This window comes from Xiphophorus maculatus, chromosome 22, assembly GCF_002775205.1.
Source record: "Xiphophorus maculatus strain JP 163 A chromosome 22, X_maculatus-5.0-male, whole genome shotgun sequence".
Taxonomy (NCBI): Eukaryota; Metazoa; Chordata; class Actinopteri; order Cyprinodontiformes; family Poeciliidae; genus Xiphophorus; species Xiphophorus maculatus.
In genome coordinates, this window is record NC_036464.1 from 13,143,828 (window position 1) to 13,160,081 (window position 16,254).

Below are 16,254 nucleotides of genomic sequence, written 5' to 3' on the forward strand. Positions count from 1 at the left end.
GCTGACCATTAACCTGACCAGAATAGTTTTCAATAGGTTTATTGGACCGATCTTTTTCAAGAAAAAGACAGTATGCTGACATTTATGAAAGAGCTGAAAAGCGACTTTGAAAAGTTATGTAACTGAATTATATATTTGAATCTTGGACAAAAGAAAAATAATTAAAATTAAATGTTTTTCAGTTCTGTTTATTTATAATGCCAATTCACAGCAAAAGCCATCTCAACATATTCTAAGATAAATTGGTCCTTTTTTTATACAGAAATACATAATCAGTCTAATTATATAGACAGGTTTAATGAAATTAAATAAAATCTTTCTAAATCTACACAAGTAAGATTTAGCGACCTTTTGATCAATGTGAATTGATTCCCATAAAAAGAAGAAAAGTACAAAAACACTTGACTTGTCACCAGAGTTTGCTTTGCTTGATGAAAGGACTGTCTGAGGTCCAAATTTAGATGGAAATCGACTGTTATGATGTAAATGTAAAACATACATAAAGCAAATCATAATTGATTACTGATTTAAATCTAATTAAGATTGTTGTTGTTTTTTTATCTCATATTAGAAATTAAATAATTATGAACTTTTTTGCATCTTGTCACATTGCAACCACAAATTTCAATGTTATAGAATGATTTTTGAGGATAAGCTTATACAATGTAGAAAATAATTGTTTTGTTGAAAGCAAAGGAAACATGGTTTCAAAATTTCTTACAAATAAAAATCTAATAAGTGTTGTTTAAATTTGTACTTTTCCAGCTTTACTTTAATTACCCTAATTGAGATTCAGTTCAGCCGCTGGCCTTCGGAAGTAAGAAAACTGCTAAATTGACTCAATCTGTGTGTAACTAAAGCTCAGTATTAATCTGTTCTGTGAAGCAGACCAGTCAGGTTGTGGGGTAGTTTAAAGCAGAGCTGGTGTTTGAACATCTCACATGTGATCAATCTGTTATCCAAAAACAGTACATTTATGAAGACATAGCCTAAATTGACAACAGGCCAGTAGAGAGTATTAATATAACAAGCAGCCAAGACACATATAGAAACTTCAAGAAAGTTTAAGAAGTATGAATACTTTTGGAAATTGCCATGTATTTTGTTGTAGAAAAAGGAAAAACCTTTGGCAAAGGTAGACACTGAATATTCCTGCTATATAAATCATTCAAATGTATCTTTTTAGTATGATTAAGCATTTTTAATTATTCATTAAATGACTTGAGTTTCATTAATTAATTATTCTTTTTATGTGTTATATAACTGTTATATAATATTTATATTTTTAAATTTCTGAAAACACTTTTACGTTAAAAACATAGCATGCCCTATACTTGATGTGAACAGTAGTTCTGTAAAGAAGCTTTTACTTGGTTCATTTTAGTCCACTCTACAGGAAAACAAGTTTGTGGCCTAATTTCTTCCCCACCTGCTCATCTAGGAGACAAATTGTGACCAAACTGTTGGACCAGTCTTGCAAGGATATCCGGAAAACCCAATCAGATGGTTGGAGCAGCGACGAAGATGATGATGTATTTGATGCAGCGTGTCAGGAGGTTTCCTCGCCACAAACAGGTGCCTAAGCTATCTTTCATTCTTTACTATAATTTTTAATTTATCGTGCACATTATCTTTCGTGAGTGTTAAAAGAAAATCCTTTTTCTTCTCCCCAGGTCCGCCTTTGGTGTCACAGGAGGAACTGGCCAGTCTAGCACTGATTACTCCTGCCAAGACCAGCCAGTACTCAGGCTCCAGAGTCAAAGCTCTCATAAAGATCCTGCAGCATCAACTGGACCAGCAGGAACTGGTCAAAGAGTTTCTGGTGTGCTTTAAGATAAAAACATTTCAAAGCACGGCAGTATGCAGCAAACAAGCTCATGAACATATTTTGACTTCTTTTATATTCAGTTGTATTATTTGTTCTTTTTATTTTTTGTATTGTGTTAACTTTAGGCTCTGGAGCATTTGAAACCTTCGGACAACTGCTTGGTTGGAAAAGCTCCTGAGAACAGAGACAAGAATCGCTACAGAGACATCTTACCCTGTAAGACGACTTTCTTTGCTTTAGATGACATTATTAATGTTATTATTGTTCACAAATTTCTATAATATTTGCTGAGTGTTATTAGAAGCCTTTTAACAGACAAAGTGGAGATGTTGTATTGGGCAAACTTATTAGTACGCTTTGTATTTCTCTTATGTTATTGAGTGTTAATATCCAAAAACGTAGCCTCAGATGGTTATCTAGGGAAGCATAGCTACCAAACACATGGATGTGCTTGAGAGCTGTCCAGACGGTTTTTCTTCTCACACGCTGGCTGTGTGTGGGGGTGAGAAGGGTCAACACTGAGATGAATGAGTGTGATAAAAGGAGAAGTGACTCCCAGTGGAATTAAAACTTCCAATCTTGCCATATGCCTGTTAACTGGTTAAGAAAATAGAAATTTTCTGTTTTAGTTCCTGGCTTGGAGGTATTTTTTCAAAAGAGACAAATTTCCAGTTTGTGTATATTTCACTTTTTTTATGACCACACAAGCAGGATGTGCAGACCTGTAACATTCCCAACCTCAATGGGTCCATGACCAGTCCCATCAATAAGAGCTTATATCACAGCATTTGGATACCCAGTGTTGAGATTGTAGCGCAATGTTGAAGGATGTAGCATTTTTTTATATTAATCATGGGTCCAAAGCCACTGATGCAAAGCTGTGGAGCTATGTTAGCAGAGCATGGAGCCTTTTTGTAATTGCTTATTTTATTAAACTTTGCCAATAATTCTCATACAGGAGTTTAAAGAATTAAAAAAAAAACTCTGACAAAAAAGATTTACTGTAGGTGTTGCTTTGACTTAGAGCAACAAGTAGGTAAACAGTAAATCACACTGACAAAACAAAAGCTGAATCACTGGATCATCACCTTTCAGACAAGCCATGGTCTTATTGTTGTCTTTTTTTGTTTGTTTGTTATTTTTGCTTTCTGTCAAAAATTGTACACATGTTTTCAGGACGTTAATCAGAGGCTACTTACAGAGACAGGTGCATGTTGAACACATAATTATGTTAAAAGCAAAAAGTTAACTTTCACAAAAGATTTTTCAGGTGAAAGCAAATTTTAGACTGAGAGTAACTTTAAGCTTTTGAAGAACGTTTGAAATAATTTTCCTTCATCTACCTTGTTCTGTGTGAACCAGATCTCAAATTCACAATGTCCTAACTCTAAAAAGCTACTGTAAAATTCAGATTGTTGTATCTACATTATTCAGCAGCAATGTTTGCCAAGATGATAGTTTGGTATGGAAGGTGGATCAAAATTGATGACTCTTTTCATGACTGCTCACAGTTCTAGTTTAATTCATTTTCATATTTGAACAATCAACAGCTGTATTGTCTCTACTTCTGCAGATGATAAAACACGAGTAGCCATCGGAGAGAACCAGGAGTACATCAATGCCAGCTACATTCGCATACAGGTCGGAGCAGATGAGTTCTTCTACATCTCCTGCCAGGGCCCTCTGCCCTCCACTGTTCAGGCCTTCTGGCAAATGGTCTGGGAAAACAAATCTGACATCATCGCCATGATGACACAGGAAGTAGAACGAGGACGGATTAAATGTCACAAGTATTGGCCAGAGAAGCAGAACACACTTTTGACCACTGGCAGGTACCAGTTGCACCTCGAGAATCAACAGTTCCTGGAATACTTCCACATAAAGGTCATCCGCATGGTGGAAATGGAGGTGAGAAAGCAGCCCAGTACTGATTGAGTTCAGTGATGAATTTCAGTGTAAGGAGACTGAGCTTTGTGTCATTTCAGACTGGTGAGACACACTTTGTTCACCACCTGAAGTTCACACACTGGCCGGACCACGGCGTTCCACAGAGCTCTGAGCAGCTTGTTCGATTCATCCACTACATGAGAGCGGTGCACCACGGGGGGCCGATCACCGTTCACTGCAGCGCTGGTATCGGACGGACAGGAGTTCTCATCTGCACCGACATTATCCTCCATCTCATTGAGAATGACCTGCCTGTAAGTGAAGGCCAGTTCTTACTAATAATTAGGAATGTCCAGGTCAGAATTTTAATAATAGAAAATCCCTGAAAACATAATGCCACTTACTGTACATCTTCTTATATGATCATTCTTAAATCTGAGTCATACAAACTCTGATACTGATGGTCAAAACTTTACAGAACACAGAAATCAGTCACACACCGCTGACTGGTGCTTGATTGGGCTTTGCAGTCTAGTAGACTTCCCCTTCAGATTGTTTATAGAGCATTTTAGAAGTGGAACATTAATCAAATATTTTTTATCTAATATTTAACGTTTATTTAGTGTTTAGATTCTTACAGACATAGTTCAAATCTCTGCTTGAGTTGTTCATGACAGCTTGCTACTCTGTTTCTAGATTAATGTAAGCGATATTGTAAAAGAGATGAGGCTACAGCGGCATGGGATGATTCAAACCAAGGTTGGTGAAAAAGAAGGCATAAAGGATAAAAGTTTAAAGTTTATCATGCAGATAAAAGCTTGACATGGCCTTTGCTCCCACCCTTTTTTTACAGGAACAGTATCTTTTCTGCTACAAAGTCTGGTTGGAGGTTTTACAGGGAATTTTACAACTTCAAGGAAACCAGTGGCAACCAGAAAGTCCCAGAGACCACAAGATTGTTTGAATGTTTCCCTGTCAAGTTCAGCAACATATACCTGTAAAGTAAAGGCTGTGAGAGATCAATCACAGCAAAATATTTTACAGGTGGCTCTTCTTCCTTTGGTGGTTGTTCCCTTTAGTTAACTGTAAAATCTTGTTATGTAGTGTCAGTTTTGTTATAATGAAAACTTTCCTTTTCAATTCATTAGTGGTTTTGTTTTCTGCATATGTCTTCACGGTGCTTTAATGATATCAGCTTATCAGTTGCCTTCTGTTTTAAGTTAGTTTTTCTTTTTGTTTGAACTCAAACAGCATGAAATCTCAACCTCTGGTAAACTTCAAATCTTCTATCTACCTGTAACGTCATCCAGGTTTTAGACCTTCACACGTTTCTTTTACGCATTTGTTAAAATTATGAAGCAACATGATTTTATTTAAGTGCATTTGTACCCCGGAAAAAGGGTGTGTAAGCTGAAGAAAATAAATGAATTATGTTTCGCTTCATTGTGAAGGAGGAGATGAAAAGAATCAAGTGCCTTGGAGAGACACACCCCACTTGCTTTACGATAAACCCACACCACTTGTTATAAGTGACCAAGGGCAAAACACGAGAAACTTAACATAGCACCTGGTGGTGGTTAGAGTGAATGTAAAGTTTTCAGCCTGTTCTGGGTCTGAGATGAACATTTTGTCAATTCATACCGGAGGAGGATTACATCTCATATTTTGGTTCGTAGTTTAACTTAAAAGCAGTGAGATGTTCACACGTCGCCTATTCTTAGCTTCTGTTTTTTTGTTTTATACAGAAAATTGTCACGATGAATCACATTACCACCACTTGCATATTCTGATACAGATGAAGAATGATTATTCGTAACAAATGTTTCAGTGAATTCATAAAATTTTCAGATAATTTTTACTAAAATTTGGAAGTGTTACAAACAAGGTATCCAGATTTTTTTTTTTTTTTTGTAAAGTATAAATTTTACTGTAATTTAAATGATTAGCCAGACTTGTTAAGTGATGACATCCTTTATCTGTATTCAACAGTTATTTTAATACAAACTCAGCCAAAAATGCAAAAAATATTATGAGGTTTACAAACTTTACATTTTGCCACTTTAGATGTTGTACGGCGCAACACAACTTACACCTCCGAGTCAGAGATCAAAGACGATTCATGGCTGCTGGGTTGGACTTCAACCTCAGATGTCATTGCTTGTGAGCTTTGTTCATTCAGCTGCTAACCAACACACACCAGCTCTTTATTGCATGTAGACTCAAGAAGTACAGATGTGCTAGCCTGCAGTTTGACTGAATTACTTGAAAATGATCAAAATATGGAATGTAAAAAATGCAACTCCTTCCGAAACGAAGGCGCATTAAGAATGTCATTTTTCTTACCTTGAAAACATCTTCCAAAGTGTTTGGAGCATGCTGGAAAGTCACGTGGATCACTTTACTTTAGCCATGTGTGTGGCCATGCAGAGCAATCAACCTTTCTGATGCACATGCAGTGCATTGCAAAAGTATTCATACCCCTTGATCTCTTTTGACATTTTGTCATGTTAGAACCACAAATGTCATTGTATTGCTTTGGAATTTCATGTGATAGAGCAACACAAGTAGTGCATGATTGTGAAGGGGAAGAAATGATGCATGGTTTATTTTTCATTGAAAACATTTAAAAACGTGGTATGCATTGTTAAGCAGCCCAGTTGAGTTAATATTTTATTCTACCTCCATTTTGAAACTTGACTATGAGTTGATCTGAACCATTCTAATACAATTTTAGAGTTGCTGTCCTGCTGAAAGGTGAACCTCCAGTCCAGACTTTAGTCTATGCAGTTGTGTATTTTTACATAATTTTTTCCATATAGGTTACAAAGTTCAATGTAGGTTTCATAGGAGCACCTTTCTTCCAAATATCTCTGACACATCTTGGAGGGTAAACTTGAAATGGGACTTATCGTGGTGTTCGTTCAACAATAGCTCTCTTCTTGCATCCTCATCTCTTTGTACTATAAAGGCCAGATTTGTGGAGTGCACAACAAATAGATGTTCTTTCGAGACAGTTCCCCAACTTGGATATGCATCTCTCCAGCTCTTCCAGAGTTACTGTGCTAGTCTTGGCTGCTTCTTTGACTAATGTTCTCCTTTCCAGGCCTGTCAGTTTAGGTAGGCAGCCATGTTTTGGTAGGTTTGCAGTTGTGTCACATGTTTTCCATCTTTTAATGATGGATTAAATAGTGCTTCACAAAATATTTATAATTTGTGATATTGTTTTAAAACCTGACTTTGCTTTCAATTTCTACACAAGTTTATCCCTGACTTGTCTGCTGTGTTCCTTGGTTTTCATGATGCTGTTAGTTCGCTAATGTTCTCTGACAAAACCTCAGAATTGTTCACAGAAGACACCGAGATCAGTGTACAAAGAGGTGAACTCATTAGGTGACTTCTAAATGCAATTGGTTGCACTGGATTTTATTTGTGGGTTTCAGAGTAATGTATGCCACACATTTCAGATTTTTTATTTGTCATCAAATTTGTCACATATAGTTTTATTTCTACATAACAATCATTTGCTACTTTGTTCTGATCTAAATAAAATACTAAGAATTTTTTTTTACTTTTTCACAAAATGTGAAAAAGCTCAAGGGGTATGAAGACTTTCCCAATTCACTGTACAGCTAAGTTATGTGCAAGTTCTCTGTGAGATCCTGGTGGTATGTTTTCTGCCTCACATCTTGGATAGAATAAGCAGAAACACATTTTGCATTCATATGGGAAAGTGCATCTTGTACAGTCTAGCAAGTGCTTATGCTAAGGCATTGTGAAATGTGATAATTAATTGCACAACTGCTTATTTATGCTAAATTAAAAATCTTGTTACACTACCAGCCACTATGTAACCAATAACTGAGAACAATGTAATACCTCTCTCTTTAATTAAAAGCTATTCTGAAACATGTTTGTCTGTATTATACCACCCTTTCCCTCGCTTGACTCCCTGCACACAACATAACTCAAGTTAAACAACGGAACAAGAGTAGCAGAGAGGATTTTCCCCAACGCCACACAGAGAACAGAGTCGGGGGCAGCCTTAAATCTAATTCCTCTACACCCCCTTTCTCCACATTTACTGCAGGGTACACTCCCTCTTGGGTTTTACTGCAAGGTAAATAAGCTAGTCTCACAGGGGCCTTTTGTGACAGCATGGAAACCCCTGGAAACACACTACATACTCTGCACACATAAAGCTGATGCCATTGAAGCCATAGAGCTGATTTACTTGCTAACTTCAGCTCTCCTCTTTATGTCTAGTCCTGCAATTCTTGTGCACTATATGTACCAACACTTATTTTACAGAAATACACAATCCCCCCAGTCACCCTATTCTTAATGCTCCTTCATTCTGCCTCGTTATTGCTGTGAGTTATTGCTAGAGCAACAGCAGCTAAATATATTCAGGGGATATTCCTGTTTCTGGATAAGTCATTTAATCAAACAGTAGACTTCAAATCACTGGAGAAATTAAGAATTATTGCCTTGAAAATATAGGAAGGGAGGATGACTACTTCAAATCATGTAATCTGAGCTTATCCTGTTCATTCTCACAATTTAGCAATAACATTTTTTACCAGGGAGGAAGTTGTTGATAAAGCCATTAACAGAAGAGTCATCATTCACAGTGTGATTTAAAATCCAGAGAAACTTGCAGAAATGAGAGCATATGCTTTCAGTAAATCTCCTCCTGCTCTCTGTTGGGATCATCATGTAACACACACTTAAGCAGGTTTTCTTTTTTCTCTATTTGCTGATGAGGAAACGGCACATGATTTGTGAGCTGCTGCATAACTGAACACAAAATCCTATGTAACACTGTCCCCTTTCACAACAGAATTAATTTAAGAAATATTTCTATAAGTTGATCAATTAGACATTGAAATTTCTTGAAAATTTTAATTAATAATTAAATGCAATATAAATCACTGTTGAAACTGCTGTTATGCAGTAAGAAGGACCTGGGTTCGAGTCCCTGCCTGCGGGAAGTTTGCATGTTCTCCCTGTGCGTGTTTGGGTTTTCTCTGGGTACTCTGGCTTCTTCCCACATTCCAAAAACATGAGTGCTTGGTCAGTTGGTTTCTCTAAAAATGTGTCTCTAGCTGTGTGTGTGTCTGGTTTTGCCTCTGTGTTTTGTTGCAACGGTCTGGCTACTGTCCAGGGTGTACCTTGCCTCTCACCCAATGACTGCTGGAGATAGGCGCCAGCCTCTTCATGGATGGATGAATTTTAGGGCTAAAGGGAATGTGTGTAGTATAGTTTATATTTTAGTTCGTGAACTTATCTTTAGCTTTTTCTCTTGAAGTCAACACATTTTTAAGATGATGGAAGGTCATGTGATACAGATCTACTTGGTTGGCAAACAGGGTGGAAGTCACAAATACATTGAAAACTAACACATTTTCCCTATTCTATACATTACATCTACATCACACTGTGGTCACTTGTTCACCAAGAAATTGAATACAAAGCTGTCTTTATATCCTTTTACACTGAGTTCAACGTGTAGAATAAATGGACACTAATGCGTTTATATATATCACTGCTGGCCATGCTCTCTGTAAATCGACCCTTTAAGTAGATTCCTCTGTTATGAGAGCTAGCTGACAAACCAACATACAGACACACACACACCTTTTTTCTATCTCTGAAAAGAAGCAAACTTTTCATATGTGTAAAAGGATGCTGTTATAATCCTTTATCTTATCAGCAAGTTGCGTGAAGGTGTATGCCAGGCTTATCTAAATCATAGATGTGATATGGAAAATAATCATCTCCAAGTAGCTTGTTGAATTTTTCCTAATGATATTACGAAGAAGCATTTGTTAATATTAAAAGACAAACAGCAAATAAATTCAACATGGACATTTTATAAAAGTTACATTAGAACCATTGTGTGTTATTTATGTTATAGAAGTTTCTGAAGCAAAAATCCAATATGTATGGAATGAATAAAAATGAGAAATGTACTTTGTGTACAATATGTGCATATAATTTCTATAAATCTTACTTACTTAGCAAACTGGACTGATATACATAGTGTATACATAGTCATAATGATCACTCAAAGCACTTTACAGTAGAGTCACATTCATCCAATCACACTCACATATTCATTTGAATGAAATTGGAAAAAAAAAAAAGCTTAACCTGGTAGCATTATGTAGTACTGCCACAAATACAGGTACTTCTGCAGTACTGGTTCAAATTCCCGATCACCAAATGTGTTGATATGAGTGGAACCACATAATGAATAAATTACCACTGCTTTTCCTAAGCTCCCCTGTTGGTCCACTGCATCCACAATAATAAACCAATGCAGCCTAAATATTGCTGAAAGTCTTGGAGAGCTCAAATACTTTGTCATAATTCTTAGGAAACCATTTGCTCTATTCAAACTCAGCAAAGACAATCCATTTTTGTCTTTTACTTGTTTGCCTTTTTGTTTGTTTATTTATTTATTTATTTATATCATAGCAGAGTCATGTGTAAAGGTACCCAAAGACTCATTTACTACATTTATATATCTTAATATCTCAACAAAACCCCACTTTGAGAAGAGTGTTAAACTCTTCCCTAAGCGAGTCTGAAAGAAATGCTGCACTAATGTATTTAAACTAAACAACTCAACTAAGTGCATTATTCATCTGAATGTTTATGTCCTTCTTTGGCTAAATTAGAGATGAATGGTAGCATACAAGTTGAAGGACTTTGGTTTAAAAGCATCTTAAGTCTTCGTGAAAGAGAACAATTATAAGATGCTTGAAAGATGCAATACTGTGTGCTTTTATATCGCACAGCCGCCACAATAAGAGACTAAAGATGTTTTTATTTGCGTTATTTATTTGTCTTTTAGGTCAAAGCAGTAAAACAATATGATGTTTTACTGCTTTGGTTTGTGTGCTGCAACAACGAGAGGACCAAGACATTCTAGAGAATCTGCCTTTCCACGACCACAAATCCCTGTAATTGACCTCCCCAAGCGGCGCGAGGAAATGAGTAACTGTCATCAGCGAAAGCTTTCGGATTCTCTGTGTCTTAGTAAGAGACAATGCAAACATGAATGCAATGAAAGAAATTAAAATGTGATTAAATGGTATTTTACCAATGAAAGATATTTTTAAGCAGTTAAATTTCAGTCATAGGAACAACATGTCTTGATGATAATTATAATGTGACCCCTTTGTGAGCTGAATGGTCTGTGTCACTGAGTGGCAAGGACGATGTTCTCTTTGTCAAACTCCCTCCTAAATCACAAGCCACATCAGAGCAAGGTTGATTAACACCTGCTTCCAATTAAGGGACTTTCTCATCAAGGTTTGGGAGGGAGAACAAAATGCCTCGCCACAGTGAAGATGTTTCTAAATTAGAAACCTATTAAATCAGAGGAGCAGGCCCATGGCGGCGCGAGGGGCATCGTTTGTCTTCATTTGAGTGGGTCTTCTATGATCGTCTCCACAGGGGCGTCTAATTGAAAAAAGGCTCGAGAAATGCAATTGTTAGCAGCGATAATAATTTATTACTTTCAGCTTGTGGAGTCCTGAGAGTCATTTGTATTCATTAGTGTAAATTCAAATTATGTTTGCGATTAAAATGTGACTTTGACAGGCAGGGCGGTCTCAAACTGAGACAGGCACTGATGAGACCTTTGCTCCGGGTCACTGCTTCCCACATTCTCTTCTTGTTAAAGATAAGGTGAAGGAGCCTCGTTTTGCCTCCACGCCATCAATCTGTGTCTGATTCGAGTTGAGACATTAACTTTGATGGTCTCCGTATAAGGGTGTGTTTATGCTCTGACCACCTTTGTGAGGAAATTAAACTATGCTCTGAAAGACAGCCCACAGAAAAGCTGCTGCTACTGACAGCAGATTTATTCTAATCTCTCTCTTTTATTTGGCCAGGAGTTGTTTTAAGGTTGTTTGTCCATCCTGATTAATGGCTAAGCCTTTATCAGGGTGTCAGGCAGGGATTTCTTTGACATGCAGTCAGAGATGATAGTTAAGTAGGTCAGTATCAGCGTGATGAAGATCAACCATGGCGGGTCACTGAATGGGCTGCTCCTTTATTTGCCAGTCTGTCACAATATGCTGCGCCACAGAGGGCGAAGAAGCTGAGTGCTCATTTATTGAACACAGTAATTTACTCCAGTGCATAAAGTGAGCGACTTTATCAAATGCAGACTGACCAGGACATTATCCCGGCCAGTTCTTTGGTGAGAAAAACCTGAAAAGGCAGACAAAGAGGATCATTATAGCAACAACTTCATGTTGTTCATGTAGTTTATTATGATTAAATGTGACAGATTAATGCAACACATAAAGTAATTGTGAAGTAAAATGTTAATCAGATATGCATTTTCAAATTTTTTACAATACAAAATCTAAAATTTGTTACAGGTATAGTTATTCAGCCATTTTCATTTTGACATGCCAAGTAAATTACATCGCTGATCATAAACTCCCAGTAAAGTATATTAAAGTTTGGTGGCTGTAACACAACAAAATTTGAAGAAGGTTCAATGAGTGTGAACACTTTTCCAGGATACAAAAAGAAACTCTTTTCTTTTAAAAGAGTTTTGTATTGGAAAGAAAAATGGCAAAAAAAAAAAGATTCTGAAATTAATTCACCTAAATATATGAAACTATGCTGTTGTCAAATAATGTTGTTTTGTTTTTTTCAGGCTGGGACATGAAAAGACAAAAACCAATGCACCTATTTATATGTGGAAAATCCCAGTTTCTTTCTGACCCAACTCTGCACTCGACTCAGAGCAGATGCACCATCTTACATCAATGGAGCTTTTCTCTTCAGTGGAGGGGAAACCTCATACACATAGTGGGCAGGGATACTCACCACAAACCAACCTGCTACGTCCCCCTATGCTCCAAGACTCTGTAAATGTCAGACTGTGGAAGAGAGAGTTAGTTTTGGAGTAGTATGGTATTTTTGTTTTACCTTTTGTTAATATGTCTCTCTTTCTCTCCCACACATCTGGATATCCATATACACACTGTGGATACTGGAGGCCAAGCCTTGCATACTGGAAAATCCTAAAAAAAGTTTTGGTGTTTTGTGAAATTATGAGTAATTGGTCCTGGTTGATGCACAGGATAAACTCCAGTTTTAGTTGCTCCCTCCTGCACAATTTGTATAATCTACATACTCACACAATTTAAAGGCTTTTAACTTCAATTACTCTGAGTCCCACAGTTGAAAACTTCAACAAAAAAAATACCTACTGATGAATTTGATGGGAAAGACCAGATATGGTTCACAAAGGAGCACAAGGTTACTAATCATACAGGCTAATTATGTCAGACTTGTGGATTGCAAAACTACCTTTCTGCTTTGATAAATAAATATTTTGCTTTGTATTTGAATTATATGTGGAATTTTTGACACCACTTGCCATTTCAGTAAAAAAAAAAAAACGTCACCAAAATTCTAAAGGTAAGATGAATGTTTGCTGTGTTTGTTTTTTTTACATCCTAAAGATGCCTGAAAGAAAGACAGAGGCTGGTGGTTGTAGAGGTGATGGTGGCCACAACAATGCCTGTCCCACTCCCTACTGTTTCATCAGTAGACTTAACTACTAATGGCCCCCTAATGTACAAATACCATTCTGTAGGCATTAGTCACACTTCTCCTTGGTCTTTGATGCACACACAAACATGTAACCACATACTAACACCAAGACACTCAGAGGAGAGAATCTATGAGACATTAGTCACAGTGGCAGCCCTGCCAATGACTGGAAAGCAGATGAGGGCCAAGGCCAGGGACTTGGGGTCTATATTTTCCTGCGCAAACAATGCATGTCAAGGAGGCCCAGAGAGGCTTTCTTTTAAGATGGGAAGATGTTGTTCAGAGCACAAAGAGAAGGCAGCAGGCAGTAACAGTGAGCGGAGTGGTGAAGATTGAGATGTGTTTGAGGAGCAAGTTGTCATTAATACATCTGTGTGTTTATGAGTTCATGGTTTGCATTTACCTGCCACTTATTTGGGAATATTTAATGGTGTAAGAGTCAGGATTACAGCTGTAGAAAGCACAGAATTTGTTTTTTATTTTATTTTATTTTTTTACGTTTTCATATTTTCAGATTTATTTACATTTAAACATGTTCATTATCACATAAAAAGTGATTGGCAGAACCACTTATCTAAAGCAAAGTACATTAGGGTTTTGTTTAAAAAAATGTGAAAAATTACTGATCATTCATTTGTAAGGAAAACAATAAGCGTATGGTTATTTTTTTATGTTGACTGTGGTAATTGCATATTTGCATGGCGTCAGGAGGATGGTTGAGAGCATGAGACCTCGCCCAAACTTCTTGACATTTTCCCACGCATGTCCAGAGAGCTATGAGCTGACAATCAAAAACATTTCAAGAAATTCATCATCCTCCTCCCTCCGCCCACACACTCGATCAATCAAATGCCTTTTGTAGCCATCTGGGCTACAGCTCTGTTTGTTAAAATGGAAGGAGGCCTTTAGAAATGGACACATTAAATTAGACCTCAAACCCATTTATCGACAGCAGAATCTGTGATATTTCCAAAATTGAATAGGTCGTGTGATATAAATAATTTACAGATGTCACTTTTTGAAAAGACTGCCACTGCAACAACCTTAGATGTTATTTTCAATGAGTGAGTCTTATGGTGCAGGATACAGGGAGTTGTGTTGCTTAGGATAAATCAGCATTTCCCAACTTTTTTCTTACCCTCTGTGAAATTAATAGAAGTGAATTTAAAACACATAAACAGCTTTTATTTGTTTCACAGCAAAAAATACTCATGTGAGGGGAGGGGCAGTATTATGACAAAAAAGATCTGTCTTTGTTTTCTTATTCTGATTTTATTTATTTATTTACTTCAAGTGTAACTTATGCACACATATTCCAGTTTTGCAACTTGAATCTGATGGAAAACCTGTGGAGATAACAAGAAATTAGGGTGATGGCAGGAAGATGTTCCAGGCTCAGACATATGCAATAATAAATATAGTCAACATAACAGAGTAATATTGAGATTTTATAAGTAGAGGTGTTGGTGCTTTTATTGTTTTAAGACAGAGAATTCTTTGCTTTTCTATTTTTTTTTTTTTACATTTTTATTCTTTTCTATGGAATAAACATAATGCAAGGACAAACATACAATATTTGGTCCAAATTTTGTGACTAAAAAGATAAGAAAATAATAAAATAAATTCAAAAACATATATTGAATTTTGACTTTTCTTTCCTTTTGGCTTAACTAAAGTTGACCTAGATTTTTCTACAGTCATAGTGAGGTGGAGGATATGAGCTGGAACATTTTTTTTTTTTTTTTTTTTTTACTGAAGGAGGTTGACTTGAAAAGTTCAAGAAGCCCTGAAATACATGCAGAAACCCTGTTACTGGTATTAATATCTGTCTTCTTCAGAAAAGGTCTTGTCTGTGTTCAGTAAATATACCTGTGTGTATCTGTGCTTGAATATCCAGAAACTTTCAGGACTTAAACAGTCTCTTAAGGGAGGTCTGCAGCAAGAGCACCGTAACAGGACATGCTTGGACATGATTTATCAGATGGAGATATTCAAAACCAGCAAGACATCTCAGAAAAGAAACGATGAGTGCGTAAAGATATAACTTTGTACTTAATAATTTTATGAAGCCACCAATTAGCTGAACTGTTGGTCTTGCTGCTCTGAGCACTTAAATTGATATTGTACTTTCAGTTCTTATGTTTATTCTGTGTTCTTCGGCTAGCTGTAAAACGGCTGGGCAATGGGGAACAGTTTCCCCCGTGTGAGACATGTTTTCCACAAATTTAGATGTTACTGCTCTTTAACAGGTAAAGACCCAAGAGAGAACAGAGGGTGGAAATTTAAAGCCTGTTTAATGAGTACAGGGAGGAGGAAAATACTGCAATTTGACTTTACATCATAACAGAAAGGTTGCCTTTAAATATTGCATGGAAACCACCAGAGTTAAAGTGGAACAAAAGCCTTTTCTTTGCAAAACTGCACACAGTGATGATGATACTACAGTGATCATTTCAGTTCATATATTCTGCTAAGATTAAGGATTAAAGCAAGTGTTAGCATTGAAAAGTTTGGTTTTGGTTCATGTCTTGGGCTTGTTGGAGTCCACTCATCCGAGTTATTTTGTTGTTTTCTTCCTCCGCTCCACACTTCCTGCTCCTCATTTCTTCTCAGATCCTCAGTTTCATTTTTCCTCATCGGCTCTTCTGGTAGTTTTTCATCAGAATCACAACATTATTTGTTTGCTTGTCCAAATTAATCCTGGTTGGTTTGAAGTCAATAAAATACTTTGCAGAAAATGTGTTCTTTTCTTCAAAGTGGCAAAAACAAGAATAAAGTTCCATATTTTTAAAACAGAAATGTGTGTTTGGTAGAAATGCCTGACACCAGTTGAAGGGTTGTTATTTTCAAAATTCCCAAACCACGGCTGCAAGAACAGAAGGATTTTGTTATAGATTTGGGAGGGTGATCTATTTTTTCTACACTTTCAGAAAATGCCCAGATTGGTTTAA

At 36.7% G+C, this 16,254-nt stretch overlaps 1 protein-coding gene across 3 annotated transcripts in view; it reads left to right on the top strand.

Annotated features, from left to right (window-relative positions):
* Positions 1-7,612, top strand: part of LOC102221205 (FERM and PDZ domain-containing protein 2-like) — a 33,771-nt gene extending 26,159 nt beyond the window's left edge. For 2 of the 3 annotated variants that reach the window (XM_014469284.2, XM_023327822.1), the window contains exons 41-47: positions 1,442-1,575; positions 1,674-1,822; positions 1,954-2,044; positions 3,402-3,736; positions 3,814-4,029; positions 4,412-4,474; positions 4,569-7,612. In XM_014469284.2, the coding sequence (XP_014324770.1) occupies positions 1,442-1,575; positions 1,674-1,822; positions 1,954-2,044; positions 3,402-3,736; positions 3,814-4,029; positions 4,412-4,474; positions 4,569-4,679 (1,099 nt within the window). In that variant the 3' untranslated portion in view covers positions 4,680-7,612. Of the gene's footprint in view, positions 1-1,441; positions 1,576-1,673; positions 1,823-1,953; positions 2,045-3,401; positions 3,737-3,813; positions 4,030-4,411; positions 4,475-4,568 lie in introns of those variants that run through there. The other variant, XM_023327823.1, reaches the window with a different exon arrangement.
* Positions 7,613-16,254: the final 8,642 nt, after the last annotated feature.